The sequence below is a fragment of the Centropristis striata genome, chromosome 9, assembly GCF_030273125.1.
Source record: "Centropristis striata isolate RG_2023a ecotype Rhode Island chromosome 9, C.striata_1.0, whole genome shotgun sequence".
In the NCBI taxonomy this organism is placed as follows: Eukaryota; Metazoa; Chordata; class Actinopteri; order Perciformes; family Serranidae; genus Centropristis; species Centropristis striata.
Window position 1 is genome coordinate 7,112,377 of NC_081525.1, and position 27,500 is coordinate 7,139,876.

Below are 27,500 nucleotides of genomic sequence, written 5' to 3' on the forward strand. Positions count from 1 at the left end.
ACACACACACGCACACACAGTGAGCAGGTTTGATCAGGTTCTATTACACTCCACAGCTCGGTGTAATTACCTGCGACGCTCCACTCACGCTTCGACTTTGCATTCTGGCATTTTCATTTACATTTACATCATTTATAAGAGAAAGTGAGGGGACACCTTATACACCGACATATACTGTACAGTACTTTATGACTTTTTCTACAGCAAACACAGGAGGTACACACAGTAACTGCATTATGTGTGCAATAAAATCCATCTCAAACCATAACAAACTTAAACTTAAACTTAAGCATAAAAATTGACTAGCTGAATAAATGCACCAAAGCTACACTTTTATTTCAACAAATTATCATGAAGGGGCCGGTCGCTCATTTAAACAGGTGATGATGGCCTTTTTTAAACACGTTGTTAATGTTGCGAAACTGAATTATTTTGCATTAAAATGACTTGTTTGAAGAAAAATACAGTTCTGTAGTCATGCATCTTGAAACAGACTTTTTCCAACTCATTCCATTTATTTATGCATTGGCATTCAAAAGATCATAATGTTTTAAATCTTTAGTGCCTAATGTATCACTACCACACTATATTTTTGGACATGGTAAGAAACGAAGTTTATCACCAAATGTCAGATCGTATTTGCCATCTTCTTATTCTCTGATGAGATAGCTCCTGATTTAAATCAAACTTTTGCTAATTTTAGGCAATTTTACTAGGGAAAAGAGCTTGGACTGCATTTTAAATAACAATACAGCTTCTTTTGTCAAAAAATGGTATACATTTCCTGTAGAAAGTAAGGTAAAAAATGTTTTTTGAGATATAAGATTGAAGTATAAAAGTAGCATTGGTGAATATTTCCTCTAAAAGATTTAATAAAATGTAAATATATCATGTCGAGGTTGTTCAGGTCAGGACTGGTGCAGCCAGCATTGGCGCATATAGGTTCCTGATGAAGTCTAAAGGGTGCCATCATATTCAATGACAGACAGAGAGGGGACGGTCACACATAATGACCTTTTTTAAGGGGACCTGAGATGAGATAGGATATATATATATATATATATATATATATATAGGCAAGGCAAGGCAAGTTTATTTGTATAGCACAATTCAACACAAGGTAATTCAAAGTGCTTTACATACACATTAAAAACAGCAAGACACAATTGAAAACAGTCCTGAGCTGGAGCTGCACACTGCTTGTGTTATCTGTAATATTGTGTTTGTGAAAAAGGCTGTAAAGTCATTGCAGGATTTGTTACACAGCAGTTCAGGAGGGATTGATGCTGTGGGATTTGTCAGTCTGTCTACTACAGAAAAAAGTGTGCGGGCATTATTACTGTTTCTATTGATAATCTCTGAAAAACATGACTGCCTTGCATTCTTCAGTTCCTGATTATAGTTGCGAAGACCCTCTTTATAAATGTCGTAATATATCTGGAGTTTGTTCTTTCGCCACCTGCGTTCAGCTTGTCTACATACTTTTTTCTGTGTTTTAACCAGTGTGGCGTTTCTCCAGGGTGACTTTTTCCTTCCTGACAGAACTTTGGTCTAAATGGGGGCGATAGAGTCGATAACAGTCATAACATTGGAACTAAAACTGTTAACAAGGTAATCAACTAGAGCTGAGGGCAGGGTTGGTGATGCATATATATATATATAGAAACACAAGGTCGATTCTCTCTCAGACATAATGTAATGGCAGCTCTCTCAGGTACACCTTCAGCACCTCCCCTCCTCCACCTCTTCCTTCCTGACACATTTCTCCTCCTGCTTCGTCACTGCTCGCTCTCCCTGGACCTCATGAACCTTATTTTATGCTACTACAGCACCTTCCTCACAGACACCCGCTCTCTGTCATGCTGCTTGTGTGCGAGTCCCTCCATACCTCCTGTTTTTTCCAACAAACACACAGACTCCGGGTATCAAAACCAGCTGAGAGGGGCAGGGTCCAGGCCGCCTTGACAACTAAAATCAAACAAATTGCCTTAATGCCTCCATTCTCTGTCATTATGTAAGGCAGGGCCTGAGCGCTGACGGTTTAAAGGCCAGACGTTTGTGTGTGTGTGTGTGTGTGTGTGTGTGTGTGTGTGTGTGTGTGTGTGGACTGCTGGGCCCCTCGGTCGACCTGGCAGATATTGTTCTGTTCTGGGAAGTCAGCCAGGCTCTGTCAGCATTGGGGGTCCGCCGCCAACGCGGTAAAAAAAAAAAAGAAAAGATCTGTTTAAAAGGTTCTAAATGTACAGGATATACGTGCTGCATTTAGTGGTTTCATTTCTTTCCTGCTCACACAAGGCCTTCTGAAATGCATGCCTGAAACTGGGGAATGTGACTCTGTGCTTGCTGTGTGTATGTGTGTGTGTGTGTGTGTCTTGACAGATGTATAAATATGAGCTACATTTATTCAGCCGTGGCCTCCCTCTGCATACCTGCATGGCCTTCTACACAGGATTATATGAAGGCATTAAGTTATATATACACAGTTGTGGCAGAATGTAGAGCACTATTGTGTGTTCAGAAAAAAATAAGTGATTTGAATCAAGAAGATTATGGGGTTACTTCTTTGTCTTTGTCATGCAATCAAACAAAATACGTTTGAAAGTAAAACTTTTCACCATGCAATCAAAAAATACAATGTAGATTTTTTTTGTAAGCAAATTATCACCACTGCAATTAAAAAATGTTTTATTTGAAGTTAAATAAATTTGGATTTTAGCAGATCAGAGATCTGTATTTGCAAATCCAAACATTTTTTTTGTTTGCAAATTCAAAAGTTTGGTGGGCTGACACAGATTAAGGTTAATCTGGAAAATGTGAGCTGTTTACTGGTACATCAGAGTAAATACAGAAAAACTTAAATTGAATTTAATACCTTTCAATACCTTTTTTAATACCTCCACAATATTTTTTTAATACCAACACAACACTGATCTGCAACTGTAGAGGCAACCTTTTTAACTTTGTTGGAGGTAACTAATTGGAAAGTAACTGATTACTGTATTATTATTATTTTTATTTTTCTGAGTAAGTTAGTGTAATAATGCTTACAATTCAAGTCAATTACCTATATCACAGTTATACTTTCTGCTTTTATAGCAGCACTGAGCTATACACAATTATTTGCTATTCAACCCTAACCCGAGACAAAATGTTATTTCATTGTTATGTGTAGGGAGAGCACACACCACTTCTCCACCACTCTGTCATTCTTTCTCAATGGAGGGGCACAAAATGACGAAGGTTTAAAAAGTTGAAACCAGAAAGGTTTAATGAAAGCACCTGTATAAGAAGTCAAAAGTAAAGGAGTAACAAATACCATCACGATGTAAAGAGCTAACTTGCTAAAACTAAAGCTAAACTAAATACAACCGTAAACACAGAACCCAGTGTTTCCTCTTGGATTTTTTTCAGCAGGAAGGGTAAAGGGTTATATATCCCCTGGATGGTGTGTGCTGTAAATATCAATCAGCAATGTAGAAAGTATTAAAAAAAGACACTCGACTGCAAAAGAAGCTTTAGAACCAGAGTTTTCCACAGGATTTTCTAAGGTCCAGAGGCACACCCCCCTGGAGATTTTTTTCCCCCTAAAAACCTAAATTTGGTGGCCTCTCGCACAATCTAATGGCACTATTCTATCTTAATTATTGTGTATTTTACTGAATTATGTAAAGGAGAAACATTGGATCATTAAATCTACATAAAAACGATGTATAATCTGATTTACTGTACTTTAAACAACTTATTTCCACCCGGATTCTTCTTAAAAACTAATCACAAGTTGTTTAATGTTCAAATTAAATGTAAGTTTAATTAAGCCCTCCCCAACACACCACTTGGTCCACTGCTGTTTGTTCAGAGGCATCATTACAGTAAAGCTGTGATGCGGCAGATTAATGACCTCTGTGGTGAACCGTGATCACACCTCAGATTCCAGAGAAATTACAGGAGAAAGACTGCCCCCTCAGCCAGCATCACTTTCTCGCTCTTGTGTTGTCAAACATTGAAACTCCAGCACATTCCTGTCAACCTCAAACACCCAAATAACAAAATCACTAAGACGCCCTGGAGGTGGAGATGACTGAGAGAGGGAAAAGGAGAGGCAGGTATGGAAGAGAAGAAAAATAGAGACAGAGGAGAGAGAGAAAGTCTGTGTGTGTGTGTGTGTGTGTGTGTGTGTGTGTGCGTGTGTGGGTATATGGGTGTGTGTGTGTGTGTGTGTGTGTGCGTGTGTGTGTGTGTGTGTGTGTGTGCGTGTGTGGGTATATGGGTGTGTGTGAGTGTGTGAGTGTGTGTGTGTGTGTGTGAGTGTGTGAGTGTGTGTGTGTGTGTGTGTGTGCGTGTGTGGGTATATGGGTGTGTGTGTGTGTGTGTGTGTGTGTGTGTGTGGGTATATGGGTGTGTGTGAGTGTGTGAGTGTGTGTGTGTGTGTGTGTGTGTGTGTGTGTGTGAGTGTGTGTGTGTGTGTGTGTGCATGGGTGTGTGTGGGTATATGGTTGTGTGTGTGTGTGTGTGTGTGTGTGTGTGTGTGTGTGTGTGTGTGTGTGTGTGTGTGTGTGTGTGTGTGGGTGTGTGTGTGTGTGTGTGTGTGGGGGGGGTGGGGTCTTGTTGGGAGAAACCTCAGACAATTACACGTTTACTCATCACATTACAGGCCGACTGAAATCAGAGCAGCCCGGACCTGGCAACCCACGCACCGCCAGAGACAGATCAATTACTCCGCTTTCATCAACTCAACTCCACTGTCACTCATCTGCATCACGAAGCCAATACGTTTACCCCACTTTTTTTTTCAAACACAAAGCTTTAGTGCCTTTCGGTGTTTTTCTTCACATCTGTATCAGAAGGTGGGAGTAATGGATGGACGAAGGGGCTTCAAGATCGTAATTTGTGGAATAATAAACCTTTTATTTCTGATTGAAGGCGGTATAAATGGAAAGCCTAAAACGGCTGCAGCTGTGCTAAAGACGTTACACAAAGTAAAAGCCCAGCATTTTTTATAACTTGCTTATTATTCTTGATTTACTGGGAGGTACAGTGTTAAATTATACCTCTTGCCTTCTATATTATAGTATAAAACAAAGGTTTAGACGGATGTAAGTGACCTCACTTCTCACCAACATTTAGATTAGTTTGTTTAGTTTCAGAGACTTCTTATTTATGGTTCAGGAAAGATCTTCAAAGCTGAAAGACATCTATATTAACTGTTGGTGGAAGACAGCACACAAACCATGATCTCAAGTCATAAACTCTTTGTGCACTAAACCACTCAGTCAAACCTCTCCTCCACTTGTGCAACTATTCAGACCAGTTTGATGTACATTCCTACGCACAGACTGCAGGCTTACAGATCACAAGGCACACTAATAAAAGTGTCCTCGTCTTGCATCACCTGACACACCTGCATCACTCTGCACCAGGAACTGAACTGGTTCTGTTTGCACAATTAAGCTATAATCAAAACAAATAAAACGTCTGACAGCACCCTTGTTTTGGGAAGGCCGATCCGATGACATGCCGACTAGTTCTTTGAGGAAATCCTGCTTTCATTTTCAATCATTTGATCGGAGGGATTTTCCCAGACGTCTTTTAATGTCTTTGCTCTTCCTACAAACTGCAAGAAACACAAACATATTCAGATGACAATGATATAAAACCATGCAGCAGCCTGCAGGACTGAAAGCCAATGCGGAAATATCTCAAACCTGCATTATTTTCTAATGGACAGCAGGGGGCGACTCCACTGGTTACAAAACGAAGTCTGTCATTTTGTGTTATGATTATGGTCTCAGTTGTAGTTTCAAGTCTTATTTAATCCAGCATGATGTTCATTTTGGAAATGGTGGTCTCATTTCGAGTAAAATAGATGATAAAGCAGCATTTTGATTGATTCATCAAAGCTTGTTTGCAACATTTTGGTTGGGAAAACATGTTCAGTGATCAGTTTGACTAATTTTGAACAATGATTGCCCTTTGGTAACCAAGCTAGCTCGCATTAATGTGAGCTGATGATGCAACATCCTTCTGGCTCCACGGCCAATTCTGCACACATGCTGGTAGCTTAAAATCAAAATGGTGCCGGCAAAAAAAGCAAAAACTCAAGTCCAGAAACCAATGGGTGACATCATGACAGCTGTGTATAGTCTGTGTATGAAACAGGCCAAATTACAAAATCCTCAGGCCGGAGAAGCTTGAACCACAAAATGTTTGACGTTTTTAAATTTGAAATAAACATCTAAACCATTTAATCGATTATCAAAATTAGAGATGCTCCGATCGATCAGATCGTTATCAGCTGATATGAACCCTAAACAGGTTGATCGGTGGGCTCTCAAAGTGTCGATCAGAAAAGCCGATCGCATATTAATATATATATATATATATATATATATATATATATATATATATATAAAAAAGGTTATTATGTGATGCACAAGAAATGTATTTTATAAGGCGATTTTATGTGCTGCACTGCTTTTACTGCTCAATTTACAACACAATATTAATATATATATATATTAATATATTTTATTTTGTTTTTACACGAGACTGTTTTTCTCCGCGTGACGTAAATTATATGAGACTGTTTTGTTTCCGGGTGTGATGTTAATTACCCGCGACTCTTTTTCTGCTCATCATGAATGAAGCTGGCAGCATGACTTCTCCGGTCTGGAATTTTTTCACAGTTTCCAAAAAAGATGTAAAACTCGCTGTTTGCAAGACATGCAATGCTGAAATTCCAAGAGGTGGTAACCAACAACAACAATTTAATACAACTAACCTTATCCAACATTTGAGAACGCGCCACACAACAGAATACGGCGAGTATGAGAAACGAGCCCGGGCAAAACAAATCCCAAAGACACCCGTCACTCAGCTCACCGTAAGTGAAAGGTGGAGGGATATAACAACAAAGCTTATGGAATTAGCAGTAAACTGCATGCCTCTTTTTTTTTATTATTATTTTTGAAGCCTTTTTTGACTCACTTGGGGAGTAAGGCAAGTAAATTAATTAAACTCTTATTTATTTATTTTTATTTTATTTTATCTATTGCTCTTGATTATTTATTTTAGAACAATTATGGTTTTAACACTTTAGGTGGTGCACAAGGCTAGATTGTAAATACAGGACATTGAGGATTATCATTAATCTCCCATCGATTCTGTGATCGGTAGATTTATGATTCCTATGATCGGTGATCGGATCGGCCCCCAAAAAATGCTGATCGGAGCATCCCTAATCAAAATAGTTGCCAATTACTGTTCTTTAGCCAATAAGTTAACTTATTAGTCAACTACTCCTTGCAGCTCTAATAAAGTCAAAATAACTTGTTCTTGCTTTAGACCCGGTAGTTGCAAAACTTACAGTTAACTTATAATAGATGAGCAATAAAGTATATTTTAATATCAATAAGCAAACAAAATAAGATTAGACATTATGGGTGGGTCATGGGTGTTTGTAATGCCATTATTAACACGTATATAAGCTTATAAACACACAATAATTTTAATAAGCATCTTGTAAGGACTTACAAGGGCCTTATTACTTGTTAAATAATGGTTATTACAAGGACCTTAATATAAAGCGTTACCTAACTTGGTTACAGTTGAAGATATAACTTGCTTTTACAGAATTATTTATTATTTATTTATTTGTTACAGAAAGCGAATATCCACAAAAATATGTATTATTACATTAACTAAATGACGTTTAAAAGTCAACTCAAAATAATTAAAACAATCTGTAACTTATGGTCGGTAAAGACTGCATGGTTGTAGCGCAACATGATATTGAATCACTCCTCATTTTTTCCATGTTTTTAGCAGCTAAGCTACTGTTGCTGTATGCAGGCCCACGCTAACAGCCCACTCTCACAACAGAGCCATATCTCCATCATCATGTTTTGAGGGAGAATCTCTCAACCTCCAGTTCTGTCTTGTTGGAAATTGTGTCACTCAAGAACACACACACACACACCTGTTAAAAAAACAAAGTGCTAATTCTTTCCTTAGAGTGTGCCAGTGTGCCGTTCCCAGGGCCGCAGACACAATACAATTGAAAAGAGAGTAAGAGATGTTCACTGTGAAGCACTGAGTGACAGGGAGAGCGAGACAGAGGCGTGTCGCGTGTTGCATCACCCACCTGGAACGTGTGTCGACACTGAAGAACCCAGTGTTCTTAAAATGGATCTCAATAACAGTATCACTCCCAGATCTACGTAAACACCAGGTTAAACTGCAGGTTTGACTATCTCACACTGCTGCCGCTGATTCCAAACATTGCAAGCATGTCGGAAACTCTCAAATAACGCTGCGCATAAAATACACACCCGCTTCTTGCCAAGAATTCTCTGGTAACCAAAGTCCTTTGTGTTTAACAGGTGACATTTGAAGGCTGAAGACTAAATATAGACGCGGTAACAAGCGGAAACAATGCCTCTAAAGAGCGTTAATTACAGAGTGCACCTGAAGGAAACCCAAACAGAGTTTATTAATAGAGCGTCTGTTGAACATGACTTCCTAGAATAGCACAACAGGTCTTCGTGGTTCTCATGGTTTACATGAGTCGTTTTATAGTCGGTTTAATGAAGGATATTAGCTTACAGGAAACGGGTACAAGCTGTACGATCAAAGATGGGCGTCTTTGTCGTACAAAGTCCTGAAAGACTTGCATCTTGACTTGCAATTTCCCTTGGAAGACTTGTGGCATGACACAAAAGCTCCAATTATATTTTCTCCGTCGGCATTGCCATGCAGTGTTTTTCAACCGTGGCGCAGCAATGTTGCAGTGAAAAACTCAAAAAATACAAAAATCTCGGTTTCTCTACTTTAAACAACAAGAGTCAACAACAACTCTGCTGCTGGTCTCACTTCCTACTTCTTACAATTTTGGAGAAAAAAGCTCCAATTATATTTTCTGCGTCGGCATTGCCATGCAGTGTTTTTCAACCGTGGCGCTGCAATGTTGCTGTAAAAATCTCCAAAAATACAAAAGTCTCAGTCTCTCTACTAGGGTTGTCAAAAGTATCGATACTAAAACGTTGTATCCGGATACGATACTCATTTTCAAAAGTATCGAGTATCTGAAGCTTGTTATCATAGTTGCAGTTTTTTTTTGCACAACAGTTTTTTATTATAAATATTTAACCTGTGGTTCTATTAATTTTTTACAGGTTGCATTTTTCTTGTTAATAAAAATATTTCAGTTAAATTTTGGGGTCTTCGTTTTTATCCTTGTGGTATCGAAAATGGTATCGAGTATAGAATATTTTCCTGAGTATCGGTATCGAGTTGAAAATTTTAATATCGTGACAACCCTACTCTCTACTTTAAACAACAACTCTGCTGCTGGTCTCACTTCCTACTTCTTACAATTTTAGCAAAAAAATAAAAACAACATGGAGGAACAGGCTGCAGGGAGACCACCTCTAGGTGTCTCGTTAAAGGGGCACCATGCACGCAACTCTCCTTATCGCAGAGCTTTACTGTTTGAATGCATGTGAAGGAGGCCTGCAGTGGTACAAAAGGAGACATGCAGCTTGGGCGTCTCCCAAGTAGGAGCAATCAGCCGTTTTATGATTTTCATTTCTGCTTTAGTAAACAACTCTAATGAATCAAACAGCAAGTTTATTAGCTCTCTTTGTCATACACTGTCTCTTTAGACTCATAAAGTTATATTTTTATCTAACTTTGATTCTACCGCAACTTCAATAACATTATAAGCAATGTCTGCACCAGATCCTATTAATTAAATAATAATAATACTCCAAATGACTAGTGGCACCCAGTGCTTGTTGACTGTGTGAATGAAGCTAAAGCTGCATCACAAGTTGCAGCAACTGGAAAGTTTGCATTCAGCGCTTAAACTCCACCTTGATAGTTCCTGGGTCATTTAAGAGTAGCAGGAAATTGTTTGGGGCTACAAAAAGGCTACATTTGGTCCCTGGTTTTGCTCCTCAATACCAAAGGTAATGCTCCTGAATTCCCCAAATGACTCCCTAGCCACCAGAAAAGTTTTTGAAGAGGAAAAAGGCCAAAGGATTTGCCGCAAAAGACTTGAAAAATAATAAATTGTTTCACTCAGTGTTGTATTTATGATTTCCAGCTGAGTGTTGAAAGTGACAAAATGTGTTCATCTTCATGTCACGAGACGACGGGTTTAGCCCCATCCAAGCTCAGCTTCACTATGGGATGAGAAGTATCACTTAGCCGCCTTTAAATACAGCGAATGAAAACTTTCAAAACAGATTTTCTCCCTCATTGCATTTTCTCAGGTATTTATTTTACTTCATCTATTCACTGTATGCAGAGACAGAAGCTGAGATCTTGATCTTGATCTTAGAAGATAGGATTAAAAAAAATAAACTTAAGTACTTTAAACTTGCAGTCACATTCACAGGCAACATTCATTTTTAAAATCAGGTATCTGTACATGGCATGACATGCATCCGCCCACTAATCCCACTGATGTTCACTCATCGATGCGATCATATCTCGATCTCTGCGTTTTTATGTCTAATTACAGACGCCTACTGCTCGGTTTGTGTGGAGGCTGCTGCAGCTATGGCAATGAACAAATACAAGTCAAACAGATCAGATGGATCTAAGGGAGACAGATGGAGAGGTGGGAGCGTGAGCGGTGCACGTGTGGAGGAAAACATGCTGCAGCAGCGTGTTTCGGGGCTGGTAGACTGAGCTGGTGATTGGCAGTCAAACTCAAGATTTATGCAAACGAGTCTGGAAAGTCCCTGTCTGCCTCCCGGCAGTCCACTCCGCCTCTTTTACACCTTCTCTCTCTCTCTCTGTCTCTCTCTCTGCATCGTTTTCTCTTGATGCCATTGATGTGAACAGGTGGTGGGGCCAGTCTCTCCACCGCTGCCTCCCTGCTCCATCTCTAAGGGCGCCAAAATACGGGAAATTTGAAGGGTTCCTGTGCCAATGCAATCACTTTGTAGGCCAAAACTCCTTATTATTTTTGATGGTTTTCCCAATACCACTGCCAGACAAACATCCCGAGAAATGATTCATGTTATGAGCTCTAATGTGAATAACTTTATTAAACTAAACTCTCACAAAATTAGTTTTTCATGACAGAAAAATATATCAAAAGGTCCACAGAAACATCTCAAACCTGAGACAGCTTGACCATATTTGGCTGTTTGATCAAAATATCTGTGTTATAATATTCCCCTTATTGATGGCCCTAGTCTCTACAGAAGCTTGTTTGGGATCTTTGTTTGGGATATACTGTAGATACACAGTGAAGAAGATGATTATGCTGCTGAGACATTTCTGGGAATGTTTCCGTACATCTTGAAAGCCTCTTCCCATTGGAACAGCCATTGTTATCTGTGAAGGACATAACTAGGGCTGCAACTAGTGATTCTTTTTCTCTTCTCCAAGTCCCACAACAAGGGAGACATCTACAAACTGTTATCCTGTTTTGTCCAAAACCTAAAGACAAACCATTTCAGAACAAGAAGGGCGGCGCGCAGACGTCTGCCGAGCCCATGTCCTATCTTCAATGTGGCAACGAAAGTGAAAAATAATTAATTTATCTGCTTCGAAATTTGGATCCGATATAAGTAAGTATTAGTAAAAGTTTTTTAAAAATCAGAAAAAAATTGAAAAATCAGGCCAGTAGCTTTTCTGCAACTAAACAAACCAAGAAATCATTGTACAGATGCTGATAGAGAGTGAGAACTGAATTAGGTAAGAAAGCTCACGCCACCCCTTTGTCATTGAAAAATTTGCAAAAAGATTTGAAATTGTCTGAATTGATGACAATCAGTGAATTTAAATCGATTCTAAAGGATAAAGAAATAATTTCTCTTAGTCAGTGTGAGTGCTCCGTATAAGTCTCTAGGCTCCTTCAGTGTTGATGTGATGGCTGTATTTGTATTTAATTGTATTTAATTGGTTATGTTAACTGTGTTTAAATGTTGTAACTTGTCACTTTTTATGCTGCTTTCTTGGCCAGGTCTAGGGTTGTCAAAAGTATCGATACTCAAAAAAGTATCGATACTAAAACGTTGTGTCCGGATACGATATTCATTTTCAAAAGTATTGATTATTATATATATTATTAGCCATTAGCCGGAGCTAGCAATTAAAGGCTGACATCACGTTAATGATTATAAACAATGTAAATAAATAAATCAGGCACGTAGTATGCCCATATTACGTCAATTGACACAGTGTCAGTATACATAAGCATAGAGTTAATAAGTTTACATAAACGCTGGTGACTGAAAAGTGTTATTTTCTCTCTTGAAGTCCCAGAATGAAGCAGAATTTTTCTTGTTAATAAAAATATTTCTGTTAAATTTTGGGGTCTTTGTCTTTATCCTTGTGGTATCGAAAATGGTATCGAGTATAGAGTATTTTCCTGAGTATCAGTATTGAGTTGAACATTTTAGTTCCCTAGCCAGGTCTCTCTTGGAAAAGAGATTTTTTAATCTCACCGAGACTTTTACCTGGTTAAATAAAGGATATATATAAGAAAACATATCCTCCTTGGCTGAGGCCATGATATAAAAAAAAGGGAAGAAGCAGACAACGCATGAGATAACAATCTGAACGGTGGTTGTGATGAAGCTGCTAGAGAATTATCACATGAATCTGCAGCTTCCCTCTGCTTTATGGAGCTTTATCATGACTTTCATGTCATTGTTTATCGTCCATCCCACAACTGAACAGCGTTGGTTTACTCCTACAGCTCTTACAGCATTGCTTTTGGCTGCAGCAGGCAGCTATTCTCATGAAAAAGCTATAAAAAGCCAATGTAGAGCACCAAACTGCAGACAAACAAACTTAGCAACTAGCTGGTGTCCCCATAGGAAGAACAACACAACATAAGAGAATGGCAAAGAATAGCTACAGATGTGCCGTCACGGGCTCAGCATCTGCAAATCGGCCTTCCCTCTTCAGTGTCATCTGGGGGCTCTAAACTTTAAAATATTCAATAATGTTAATGTTTTACTCTTTTCTCAATCTTAACAGATAAAACAATGACAATAAGACATGTTTTCTTCATATTTCTTCAATTGAGCTGGTGTAAGAACTTCCAAAGATCAAGACATTTAAAAGGGTTCATTTTTTTCTGTAAATAGGTTTTCTTAAAAGCCACCCAGCTGCTCTTGATGTATCGGAATATTTTATATTCATGCATGCTCTAGCTTTAAAACTGAGCCTTATTTTTTCAAGTCTCCGATTACAGACCTTCCGTTTAGATTTATAATTTTCTTTCACTTGATCATCTTATGCATCTTATCATCAAGAATTTTCAACAGTTCTAATGGCAAATTAGGGAGAAATTAAGTCCGAAACCTGCAGGTTAAAAATCAGAATGTAAATTGCTCTAATATTTTTTGCTTAAATAATGTTTCATACGACTAAATTGTACAATAAATGTAATGCAAGAAAGTGCAGTACAATTTTTAATTAAAATGAACTGCAGGAGAAGTGATGAGAAGTGCTTAATGCCATTACTGTAAATTTGCTCAAATATGCTGCAGCACTAAACATTTTTAGTGTAAGCGAGATTCAGACAAGAAGAAATCTGATCAGTAATAAAAAGTGTTTATTAGGAGAGCAGAGGTGCAGGCATGCAGCCAGTTCCTTCAGAGTTGGATAAGAGCGCCTGGAATGGCAACTCCCTGGAAAAGTCAATCAAGAAAAGAAGAACCCCTTCATTCCAACAACCGCCTTCCTTTTATCGCGTGATCTACCCTGCAGACATTCACCACCAATCAATCACTCCAACCTCACAAATATAAACACACGTGTAAACATGGCAACAGGTCTTACTGTGGCGGGGTTGCGGTCACGCCCCTGGGGGCTGTGTGGAGCAATCACACACCAACATACATGAACACACAGGTAGAAAGAGCAGTGTCACCACTGACACTCTCTCCAGGGTTTTCACCAGCGGATTTCAGGGGCCGTGTCTGCACAACAGCCAGCTACAGACTGCATGGATGCTGTCAAGTTCATCAGATCTGGAGATTGAGCATGTGTTTCTTCCTGGAACACATGTTAATTATTCACCCTCTGAACCCCAACAAGCCGTTACAGGGAGCTGTTTTCTCGTTAAATTTTACCCACTCTTGCCTTGTATTTCACTGCAATATATAAAATATATATAAAGTATACATAAAATATAAAAGTCCAGGACCTTTATGACATCAGCACACATATGGCTAAAAGTGTGAACAACTTGAAATGTCAATCTTGTGCAGAATAACAGTTATAACTAGAACATTTCCTCTGGGGAAATTCTGAAAGGGCCACGGGGGCTACTGCCGGTGTGTGTACACTATGATGAGATTCTTCAGAGATTTCAAATTATGCCCTTTAACATCAAAATGTGTGTGTGTGTGTGTGTGTGTGTTGTGTGTGTGTGTGTGTGTGTGTGTGTGTGTGTGTGTGTGTGTGTGTGTGTGTGTAGGTGTAATTAAAATCACATAAAGTTACCTGTGTATGCATGTATGAAGCATGTTTATGCATGTGTGAGGAGTGTGCGCACTTTAGTGCATGTGTGTGTGTGTATCTGTAACTGTAATCACATCAAAGATCAAAGGCAATCAGATCAAAGCAATCAACAGAATTAACTGCAGCTGTTAATGCTCCGAAAGAGTGACAGCAGAGGTGGACAGACTCAAATTTCTGGCCTCGAACAGAAAGCATTTTTGGCAAAACCATAATACCTATCATTGATCCGACTTCATTTTGAGCGTCCCGAGTTCTTCCTGAACGTCTACATATGTTTTTTTTTTAAGAAAAATTAAAAAATAGCTTTGTTAGAGCGATCTAAAAAAACTTTAAAATCTCACTTTTTCCGAAATCTTATTGCGTTTTCAATATGGGAGCCAATGAGGCTGTTGGTGGTGTTGATGGCACATCTGTGCGTCCTACACCCAAACTATAACTCTGACAGCTTTACCAGAGGATTGTGAGTGAGAAGACAAATTTTCCTACATTTCTATGTATAAATTATTTCTGTAGAGTGGAATTTGCGGCCTGGAGCGCAGTTTTAAAATTTATTTTTTGACAGTTTTTTCTCTCCCTCTACACTCTGGTGATGATGTCACACACTGTGGACACTGCAGGATTTCTCCAAAAATTATCATGGTCATTGAACAGGGATTGATAAAAAAAACTATATGACCTATCGAAACGTGGATTAATACACCGATACACAAGACTTGTGTCTACTGTTTAAAGTTTAAATGGAGTCTCTAGGTGAAATTATGCCGGAGGAGTAGACGTTTAAAAATCTCCAATTATTGTTCTTTTTCGCTCATTTTTTGTCGGCCGTCCCATTCATTTCAATGCAAAATTTTGGGCAGTTTTTCGCGACTTACGTCGCGAAAAATTCGTATTCTGTAGAGAAAAGTAATAGCACACTGATCCCGATCAAACCGCACGTTTTGATATATAATTTGTCCTGCAACTCTTCAAGTTGTAGGACTAGTAGCGGGACGAAATTGCGTCCGGAAGAGGAATAAGAAGAAATCCACAGTATAACAGTAGTGCTCGGTGCGATTGCCCCGAGGCCCTAATAAGACAGACCCTCCAAATTGCCCATAGGTGTGAATGAGAGTGCAAGTGGTTGTCTGTCTCTATTAACCTATTTAGGCCTAAAACGCCTGGAAAAAATGCCTGTAAAACCTATATTTGAGAGCTTATACATGTGGCTTTTATAAGAAGTTGAGTTTATTTGTCCAAACCTTCAATAAAGTATTTTTTTTTTTGTTTAAATCGACGTGTTGCATTGCGACACTCCCACATGTGTTCTGATGCATTTCATTGGCCAAGAGACCGAAAATAGGTGGAAAAAACTACAAATACTACAAAACGACGTATCCGCTTTCCCGGCTTTAATGGGTTAAGGCTTTTGAACGAGAGCCGTTTCCCGGCCGGTGCCCAATTGCAAACCGGTTCTTTGGTTTTCCACTGCCAAAGAACCGGCTCGCAGGCAGAAAACTGGTTGCACAGCGGCTGGCCTTAACTGCTCTCCGTCCAAGCACTTTGTAGACTGATGTTTTTAAAAGGTCCTATGAAGTTATTATTATTATTATTATTATAATTTTTCAAAAACTATATTGATATATGTGGTATGGTCTAATTCCATATTGAATTAAAAAATATATCAATATAAAAAATATATCGATATATTGCCCAGCCCTACTTTATTATCAGTTATACTACTTTACCTAAAGGTAAATACAATACAACTGATTGAAAGTATATTATGGAAACACATTTTTGTAATTTTACATGTAAAAACCTAGTTACAGTAGTTATACAGTGTTTTGTTTTAAATTGAATAATGCAATTCTATGGACACACTGTTCTGTAATTTTACATGTAAAAACCTAGTTACAGTAGTTATACAGTGTTTTGTTTTAAATTGAATAACAATTATATGGACACACTGTCTTGTTAGAAAGTTTCCATTCCAGAATTAACTGAGAATTTCAGAACACCATCAACATACAGAGATCTCTCATATCTGGTCATTTACCACAAACCGGCTGAAGTGAATACACCAAAGCAAACAAACCTACAAGCGAGAGAAAGAGCATGACGATGAACGAGAAGATGATGGCTAGACAACACCTCCTTGATGAAATGGAGAGAGTGAAAAGCCAAGTGAAACTGACCCCGGAGGAGAGAAGAAAAGAGGTCAGAAGACAAATGTATGTTGCCCTTAAAGCAATGGAGATGGAGCGCAGACAAAGAGTCGCTCTGGAGGATATGGAGAAGTGCAAAAGGGACAGAGAGGAGAGAGAAAGAGTGGCAGAAAGTCTGAGGAGAAAGAGAGAAAAAGTTGAGGAGGAGAGGATGAGGCAGGAGGTCCTAAAGAAACAAAAACAAGAGCAACTGAAGAAAGAGAAGCTTCAGTGGGAAAGTGTGATGATGGTGGAGGAGGATGTCAAAAGGCCCAGGTATACTGGAAGTGCTCTGAAAAAAGAGCCAGAGAGGAAAGGAGAAGAGCTCTGCCATGTGCCAACGGTGGGAGACAAAGCCCAGCCAGAGAGCCTGACCTCTGACCTCAAGTCAGCTGAGCTGAAAAAGGAAACTCTGTACAACAACTGGGTTGGAGAAGAAAAGGTCCAGCCAAACAGCTCTGTCTATCGACTCTTTGCTGCAAAACCAGGCCCCAAACCTGAAGGTGTGTATCATATTCCATTCGACTACATTTATATATACAGTCGTGGAAAACATTATTAGACCCTGGTATTCTTCAATTTATTGTTCATTTTAATGCCGGGTATAACTAAAGGTACCTTTGTTTGGACAAATTTAATGATAACAACAAAAATAGCTCATAAGAGTTCAATTAAAGAGCTGATATCTAGACATTTTCAATGGTTTACTTGATAATAACCAAAATCATTATCAAGAAAACCATGGAAAATGGCTAGATATCAGCTCTTAAATCCAAACAAATGTACCTTTAGTTGTACCAGGCATTACATTTAGCAAGATATTGAAGATTAGTCTAATATTTTTTTTATATGATTGTATTTCACATTATTTGAATTTAAATGTATTTAAACTTGTATTTTCTTTTGTCTTCAGAAAGACCTAAAACAGCCACATCCAATGGGACCCTGCAGTGGATGCAGGACAGACTGAAAGTTGGACACTGGGTTGATAAATACCGTGACCACAGAGAGAAGAAGAGTGAGAAACGCAAGGTCAAAGTAGAGGAGCAGTACACAAGGTGGACCAGCTACAAGAGCAGCCAGATGAGCCACTTCTCCCAGCTGAATGACTGCTACACTGGAGGATTCGCTACAAGCAGAAATAGCATCCTGAAATCCACTTATTAATTTTGTCAATATTATTGTATATACTTACTTTACTTCTTTGTTTTTGTGATGTGTTAAGCCTTAGTAAAACTGTGTTTAAGTCAAAACATTGAGTTGAACTGATTTCTTCCTTACATAAGTAGTGGTTTGAATGTGATTCACTACAATTTATTGAATGGTTATTCATGTCACACATTTTGGCAGTGGTGGAAGAAGTATTCAGGTCCATTCCTTAAGTAAAAGTACTAATACTACAGTGCAGAATTACTCTACTACAAGTAAAAGTCCTGCATTTAAAACTTACTAAAGAAAAAGTAGAAAAGAATCAGCATCAAAATGTTCTTAAACTATCAAAAGTAAAAGAACTCTTAATGCAGAAAGACCCCATTCAGATTGTTAAATATATTCCAAATATATTATTGTATTATTATTATTGATGCATATATAAGTAGCATTTTAATTTTCTCAAGTTCAGGCTAATCTTTGAGGGACTAAATATACCGTTGTGAGGTTACATCTATATATATATATATATATATATATATATATATATATATATATATATATATATATATATATATATATATATATATATAAAAAGCTCATCTCTTTAAATGTATAATGTTTTTATGTTAAATCTTGACGTGAAAAGTAACTAAAGCTAAAAGCTAAATGTAGTGGTTAGGGTTAGGGTAAACAGTATAATATTTGTCTCTAAATGTAATGAAGTAGAAGTATAAAGTTAGATAAAATGGAAATACTCAAGAAAAGTACAAGTACCTCAGAATTGTACTTAAGTACAGTATTTGAGTAAATGTCCTTAGTTACATTGCACCACTGGTTATTTCATATCAACTATTTATTTATTAAAATACCAGAAAACATGCTTTATGCTGATATAAATCGTTATCAGGAACAGGATGGAAGGTAAAGGCTACATTGCCCAGCTCTACTGGTGTACTGGTTTTTTGACATGTTTTAATTTTTCATGTAGTTACATTGAAGTTCACACTGTCCGTAGCTCGCTGTGTATGCTCTCAAAGTAAGAAAAAAGTGACCTTTGACCTTTGACCAACTGGTGGTGCCAGAGGAAAACCCAGGGGAGCACCAAAATCACTTTGATTCACCTCCTGGGCAGTATATAGATATCTGGACCAAATTTCATAGAATTCCATCCAGTACTTGTGAAGAAATTTCAAGAAAACCCAATAATGTACGCTTAAGTACTACGTATGCACACATCTTAGGTACTACTAAATTTAAATTTTATGTGCAGGTGCATCTCAATAAATTAGAATATCATTGAAAGTTTATTTATGTCAGTAATTCAATTCACAAAGTGGAAATAACACATTATATAGATCCTTTACACACCGAATGAAACATTTCATGCCGTTATTTATTTAATTTCTTCTAATTATAATTATTAAAGCTTTCATTTAATGAAGACCTAACATTCAGTGTCTCAAAAAATTGTAATATTACAAAAGTATGTTTAATATGGAAATGAAAAGTATGTCCATCTATATGACTCAATACTTGGATGCTTACTTACTTTCATTTATCTGACAGCTTCAGTTACCAGCTACAAATTAGTATTTTGCCAAACAAAACATGAAAAGCTGATAAAATAGTATGCCTTATTATAGGGCTAGGAGATATGGACCAAAAGTCATATCCCAATATATTTAGGCTGAATATCGATATAAGATATATATCCTGATATTTATATCGCAAAGTGAAAGCGAATGTTCGGTAAAAGTCAAATATAACATGTCACAAGTAGTTTTATTGAAACCGTTTATTTGAGTGAACATAAATACTGTATAACAACAGGAGTACCTTTTTTTTTTTTTTTTTTTTTTTAAATCAAAGCTACATAAAGTGCACATTTTAATACAAAAAATATCTCATATAAAAATAGCCTATGAAATAAAATAGACCAATTTTTACTGAAATAAATATATTTATATGAGAAAAGAATAACGAACATTACAAAAGAACTAAATATGACTAACTCTAGTAAGGGCAGCACTTATATATGAAGAAATATTTTTATTTTATTTTAATTTTTACTCCTTTTACCTTTTATTTTCTGTGTATCTGAGAATGTCTTGTGATTGTTGCTCTTCTGTCTCTTATTGTTTTTCTTTTAAGGTAAGAATTGTTTTTAGCCTCACGGCATCATTCTCTTTGTGATTAACTGCTCTCTGTCCAAGCACTTTGTAGACTGCTGTTTTTAAAAGGTGCTATAAAGTTATTATTATTATAATCATTTTTCAAAAACTATATTGATATATGTGGTATGGTCTAATTCCATATTGAATTAAAAAATATATCAATATAAAAAACATATCGATATATTGCCCAGCCCTACTTTATTATCAGTTATACTACTTTACCTAAAGGTAAATATAATACAACTGATTGAAAGTAAATTATGGAAACACATTTTTGTAATTTTACATGTAAAAACCTAGTTACAGTAGTTATACAGTGTTTTGTTTTAAATTGAATAATGGAATTCTATGGACACACTGTTCTGTAATTTTAACCTAGTTACAGTAGTTATACAGTGTTTTGTTTTAAATTGAATAACAATTATATGGACACACTGTCCTGTTAGAATGTTTCCACTCCAGAATTAACTGAGAATTTCAGAACATTATCAACATACAGAGATCTCTCATATCTGGTCATTTACCACAAACCTGCTGAAGTGAATACACCAAAGCAAACAAACCTACAAGCGAGAGAAAGAGCATGACGATGAACGAGAAGATGATGGCTAGACAACACCTCCTTGATGAAATGGAGAGAGTGAAAAGCCAAGTGAAACTGACCCCGGAGGAGAGAAGAAAAGAGGTCAGAAGACAAATGTATGTTGCCCTTAAAGCAATGGAGATGGAGCGCAGACAAAGAGTCGCTCTGGAGGATATGGAGAAGTGCAAAAGGGACAGAGAGGAGAGAGAAAGAGTGGCAGAAAGTCTGAGGAGAAAGAGAGAAAAAGTTGAGGAGGAGAGGATGAGGCAGGAGGTCCTGGAGAAACAAAAACAAGACCAACTGAAGAAAGAGAAGCTTCAGTGGGAAAGTGTGATGATGGTGGAGGAGGATGTCAAAAGGCCCAGGTATACTGGAAGTGCTCTGAAAAAAGAGCCAGAGAGGAAAGGAGAAGAGCTCTGCCATGTGCCAACGGTGGGAGACAAAGCCCAGCCAGAGAGCCTGACCTCTGACCTCAAGTCAGCTGAGCTGAAAAAGGAAACTCTGTACAACAACTGGGTTGGAGAAGAAAAGGTCCAGCCAAACAGCTCTGTCTATCGACTCTTTGCTGCAAAACCAGGCCCCAAACCTGAAGGTGTGTATCATATCCCATTCTACTATATTTATATATACAGTCATGGAAAACATTATTAGACCCTGGTTTTCTTCAATTTCTTGTTCATTTTAATGCCGGGTATAACTAAAGGTACCTTTGTTTGGACAAATATAATGATAACAAGGCAAGGCAAGTTTATTTATATAGCACAATTCGGACACAGGGACATTCAAAGTGCTTTACAGGGGCAAGATTAAAATACATAAAACACATTAGAAGACATTTAAAAGCGAAAAAAAAAAAAGTGAATGTATAAAACATTTAAGAGCGAATGAATAAAAATGACAGGTTAAAATGGAAACAGAAAAGTCTTCAGACTTGATTTAAAAGAGCTGAGAGTTCTAGCAGACCTCAAGTTCTCTGGGAGCTTGTTCCAGAGATTTGGTGCATAAAAACTAAACGCTGCTAAACAACAAAAATAGCTCATAAGAGTTCAATTTAAGAGCTGATATCTAGCCATTTTCAATGGTTTACTTGATAATAACCAAAATCATTATCAAGAAAACCATGGAAAATGGCTAGATATCAGCTCTTAAATCCAAACAAATGTACCTTTAGTTGTACCAGGCATTAAATTTAGCAAGATATCGAAGATTGGTCTAATATTTTTTTTATATGATTGTATTTCACATTATTTGAATTTAAATGTATTTAAACTTGTATTTTCTTTTGTCTTCAGAAAGACCTAAAACAGCCACATCCAATGGGACCCTGCAGTGGATGCAGGACAGACTGAAAGTTGGACACTGGGTTGATAAATACCGTGACCACAGAGAGAAGAAGAGTGAGAAACGCAAGGTCAAAGTAGAGGAGCAGTACACAAAAGGGCAAGAGGAGAGAGAAAGAGTGGCAGAAAGTCTGAGGAGAAAGAGAGAAACAGTTGAGGAGGAGAGGATGAGGCAGGAGGTCCTGGAGAAACAAAAACAAGACCAACTGAAGAAAGAGAAGCTTCAGTGGGAAAGTGTGATGATGGTGGAGGAGGATGTGAAAAGGCCCAGGTATACTGGAAGTGCTCTGAAAAAAGAGCCAGAGAGGAAAGGAGAAGAGCTCTGCCATGTGCCAACGGTGGGAGACAAAGCCCAGCCAGAGAGCCTGACCTCTGACCTCAAGTCAGCTGAGCTGAAAAAGGAAACTCTGTACAACAACTGGGTTGGAGAAGAAAAGGTCCAGCCAAACAGCTCTGTCTATCGACTCTTTGCTGCAAAACCAGGCCCCAAACCTGAAGGTGTGTATCATATTCCATTCTACTACATTTATATATACAGTCATGGAAAACATTATTAGACCCTGCTTTTCTTCAATTTATTGTTCATTTTAATGCCGGGTATAACTAAAGGTACCTTTGTTTGGACAAATATAATGATAACAACAAAAATAGCTCATAAGAGTTCAATTTAAGAGCTGATATCTAGACATTTTCAATGGTTTACTTGATAATAACCAAAATCATTATCAAGAAAACCATGGAAAATGGCTAGATATCAGCTCTTAAATCCAAACAAATGTACCTTTAGTTGTACCAGGCATTAAATTTAGCAAGATATTGAAGATTGGTCTAATATTTTTTTTATATGATTGTATTTCACATTATTTGAATTTAAATGTATTTAAACTTGTATTTTCTTTTGTCTTCAGAAAGACCTAAAACAGCCACATCCAATGGGACCCTGCAGTGGATGCAGGACAGACTGAAAGTTGGACACTGGGTTGATAAATACCATGACCACAGAGAGAAGAAGAGTGAGAAACGCAAGGTCAAAGCAGAGGAGCAGTACACAAGGTGGAGCAGCTACAAGAGCAGCCAGATGAGCCACTTCTCCCAGCTGAATGACTGCTACACTGGAGGATTCGCTACAAGCAGAAATAGCATCCTGAAATCCACTTATTAATTTCATCAATATTGTTGTATATACTTACTTTACTTCTTTGTTTTTGTGATGTGTTAAGCTTTAGTAAAACTGTGTTTAAGTCAAAACAATGAGTTGAACTGATTTCTTCCTTACATAAGTAGTGGTTTGAATGTGATTCACTAAAAAAGTACTAATACTACAGTGCAGAATTACTCTACTACAAGTAAAAGTCCTGCATTTAAAACTTACTAAAGAAAAAGTAGAAAAGAATCAGCATCAAAATGTACTCAAACTATCAAAAGTAAAAGAACTCTTAATGCAGAAAGACCCCATTCAGATTGTTAAATATATTCCAAATATATTATTGTATTATTATTATTGATGCATATATAAGTAGCATTTTAATTTAATCAAGTTCAGGCTAATCTTTGAGGGACTAAATCTTAAATCTTGACGTGAAAAGTAAGTAACTAAAGCTAAAAGCTAAATGTAGTGGTTAGGGTTAGGGTAAAAAGTATAATATTTGTCTCTAAATGTAATGAAATAGAAGTATAAAGTTAGATAAAATGGAAATACTCAAGAAAAGTACAAGTACCTCAGAATTGTACTTAAGTACAGTATTTGAGTAAATGTCCTTAGTTACATTGCACCACTGGTTATTTCATATAAACTATTTATTTATTAAAATACCAGAAAACATGCTTTATGCTGATATAAATCGTTATCAGGAACAGGATGGAAGGTAAAGGCTACATTGCCCAGCTCTACTGGTGTACTGGTTTTTTGACATGTTTTAATTTTTCATGTAGTTACATTGAAGTTCACACTGTCTGTAGCTCGCTGTGTATGCTCTCAAAGTAAGAAAAAAGTGACCTTTGACCTTTGACCAACTGGTGGTGCCAGAGGAAAACCCAGGGGAGCACCAAAATCACTTTGATTCACCTCCTGGGCAGTATATAGATATCTGGACCACATTTCATAGAATTCCATCCAGTACTTGTGAAGAAATTTCAAGAAAACCCAATAATGTACACTTAAGTACTACGTACAGTATGCACACTTTTAGATACTACTAAATTTAAATTTTATGTGCAGGTGCATCTCAATAAATTAGAATATCATAGAAAGTTTATTTATGTCAGTAATTAAATTCAAAAAGTGGAAATAACACATTATATAGATCCTTTACATGCAGAATGAAACATTTTATGCCTTAATTTATTTATTTTCTTCTAATTATAATTATTAAAGCTTACATTTAATGAAGACCTAACATTCAGTGTCTCAAAAAAATTGTAATATTATAAAAGTATGTTTAATATGGAAATGAAAAGTATGTCCATCTATATGACTCAATACTTGGATGCTTACTTACTTTCATTTATCTGACAGCTTCAGTTACTAGTTACAAATTAATATTTTGCCAAACAAAACATATGAAAAGCTGATAAAATAGTATGCCTTATTATAGGGCTAGGAGATATGGACCAAAAGTCATATCCCAATATATTTAGGCTGAAAATCAATATAAGATATATATCCCGATATTTATATCGCAAAGTGAAAGCGAATGTTCAGTCAAAGTCAAATATAACATGTCACAAGTGGTTTTATTGAAACTGTTTATTTGAGTGAACATAAATACTGTATAACAACAGGAGTACCTTTTTTTTTTTTTTTTTTTTAAATCAAAGCTACATAAAGTGCACATTTTAATTAAAAAAATATCTCATATAAAAATAGCCTATGAAATAAAATAGACCAATCTTTTACTGAAATAAATATATTTACATGAGAAAAGAATAACGAACATTACAAAAGAACTAAATATGACTAACTCTAGTAAGGGCAGCACCTTATATATAAAGACATATTTTTATTTTATTTTAATTTTTACTCTTTTTACCTTTTATTTTCTGTGGATCTGAGAATGTCTTGTGATTGTTGCTCCTCTGTCTCTTATTGTTTTTCTTTTAAGGTAAGAATTGTTTTTAGCCTTACGGCATCATTCTCTTTGTGATTAACTGCTCTCTGTCCAAGCACTTTGTAGACTGCTGTTTTTAAAAGGTGCTATAAAGTTATTATTATTATAATCATTTTTCAAAAACTATATTGATGTATGTGGTATGGTCTAATTCCATATTGAATTAAAAAATATATCAATATAAAAAATATATCGATATATTTCCCAGCCCTACTTTATTATCAGTTATACTACTTTACCTCAAGGTAAATACAATACAACTTATTGAAAGTAAATTATGGAAACAAATTTTTGTAATTTTACATGTAAAAACCTAGTTACAGTAGTTATACAGTGTTTTGTTTTAAATTGAATAATGGAATTCTATGGACACACTGTTCTGTAATTTTACATGTAAAAACCTAGTTACAGTAGTTATACAGTGTTTTGTTTTAAATTGAATAATGGAATTCTATGGACACACTGTTCTGTAATTTTACATGTAAAAACCTAGTTACAGTTGATATACAGTGTTTTGTTTTAAATTGAATAACAACTTCATGGACACACTGTCCTGTTAGAAAGTTTCCATTCCAGAATTAACTGAGAATTTCAGAACATTATCAACATACAGAGATCTCTCATATCTGGTCATTTACCACAAACCGGCTGAAGTGAATACACCAAAGCAAACAAACCTACAAGCGAGAGAAAGAGCATGACGATGAACGAGAAGATGATGGCTAGACAACACCTCCTTGATGAAATGGAGAGAGTGAAAAGCCAAGTGAAACTGACCCCGGAGGAGAGAAGAAAAGAGGTCAGAAGACAAATGTATGTTGCCCTTAAAGCAATGGAGATGGAGCGCAGACAAAGAGTCGCTCTGGAGGAAATGGAGAAGTGCAAAAGGGACAGAGAGGAGAGAGAAAGAGTGGCAGAAAGTCTGAGGAGAAAGAGAGAAAAAGTTGAGGAGGAGAGGATGAGGCAGGAGGTCCTGGAGAAACAAAAACAAGAGCAACTGAAGAAAGAGAAGCTTCAGTGGGAAAGTGTGATGATGGTGGAGGAGGATGTCAAAAGGCCCAGGTATACTGGAAGTGCTCTGAAAAAAGAGCCAGAGAGGAAAGGAGAAGAGCTCTGCCATGTGCCAACGGTGGGAGACAAAGCCCAGCCAGAGAGCCTGACCTCTGACCTCAAGTCAGCTGAGCTGAAAAAGGAAACTCTGTACAACAACTGGGTTGGAGAAGAAAAGGTCCAGCCAAACAGCTCTGTCTATCGACTCTTTGCTGCAAAACCAGGCCCCAAACCTGAAGGTGTGTATCATATTCCATTCTACTACATTTATATACAGTCATGGAAAACATTATTAGACCCTGCTTTTCTTCAATTTATTGTTCATTTTAATGCCGGGTATAACTAAAGGTGCCTTTGTTTGGACAAATATAATGATAACAACAAAAATAGCTCATAAGAGTTTAATTTAAGAGCTGATATCTAGACATTTAACATGGTTTACTTGATAATAACCAAAATCATTATCAAGAAAACCATAGAAAATGGCTAGATATCAGCTCTTAAATCCAAACAAATGTACCTTTAGTTGTACCAGGCATTACATTGAGCAAGATATTGTAGATTGGTCTAATATTTTTTTTATATGATTGTATTTCACATTATTTGAATTTAAATGTATTTAAACTTGTATTTTCTTTTGTCTTCAGAAAGACCTAAAACAGCCACACCCAATGGGACCCTGCAGTGGATGCAGGACAGACTGAAAGTTGGACACTGGGTTGATAAATACCGTGACCACAGAGAGAAGAAGAGTGAGAAACACAAGGTCAAAGCAGAGGAGCAGTACACAAGGTGGACCAGCTACAAGAGCAGCCAGATGAGCCACTTCTCCCAGCTGAATGACTGTTACACTGGAGGATTCGCTACAAGCAGAAATAGCATCCTGAAATCCACTTATTAATTTTATCAATATTGTATATACTTACTTTACTTCTTTGTTTTTGTGATGTGTTAAGCCTTAGTAAAACTGTGTTTAAGTCAAAACATTGAGTTGAACTGATTTCTTTCTTACATAAGTAGTGGTTTGAATGTGATTCACTACAATATATTGAATGGTTATTCATGTCACACATTTTGGCAGTGGTGGAAGAAGTATTCAGGTCCATTACTGAAGTAAAAGTACTATTTCCACAATGCAGAATTACTCCACTACAAGTAAAAGTCATGCATTTAAAACTTACTAAAGAAAAAGTAGAAAAGAATCAGCATCAAAATGTACTTAAACTATCAAAAGTAAAAGAACTCTTAATGCAGAAAGACCCCATTCAGATTGTTAAATATATTCCAAATATATTATTGTATTATTATTATTGATGCATATATAAGTAGCATTTTATTTTTTTTTAATTTCAAGTTCAGGCTAATCGTTTAGGGACTAAATATACCGTTGTGAGGTTACATATATATATATATATATATAT

General features: G+C 36.9%; 2 protein-coding genes across 2 annotated transcripts in view; one reads left to right on the forward strand and one right to left on the reverse strand.

Moving 5' to 3' along the window:
* The window catches only part of gmds (GDP-mannose 4,6-dehydratase), a 244,909-nt gene that overhangs the window by 154,454 nt on the left and 62,955 nt on the right, over positions 1 to 27,500 (reverse strand). The window lies entirely within an intron of this gene.
* On the forward strand, positions 16,307 to 18,073 carry LOC131977414 (trichohyalin-like). The gene is made up of 2 exons (XM_059340708.1): positions 16,307 to 17,176; positions 17,587 to 18,073. The coding sequence occupies exons 1-2, from the start codon at positions 16,585 to 16,587 to the stop codon at positions 17,838 to 17,840; spliced, it is 846 nt and encodes a 281-aa protein (XP_059196691.1). The 5' UTR covers positions 16,307 to 16,584; the 3' UTR covers positions 17,841 to 18,073.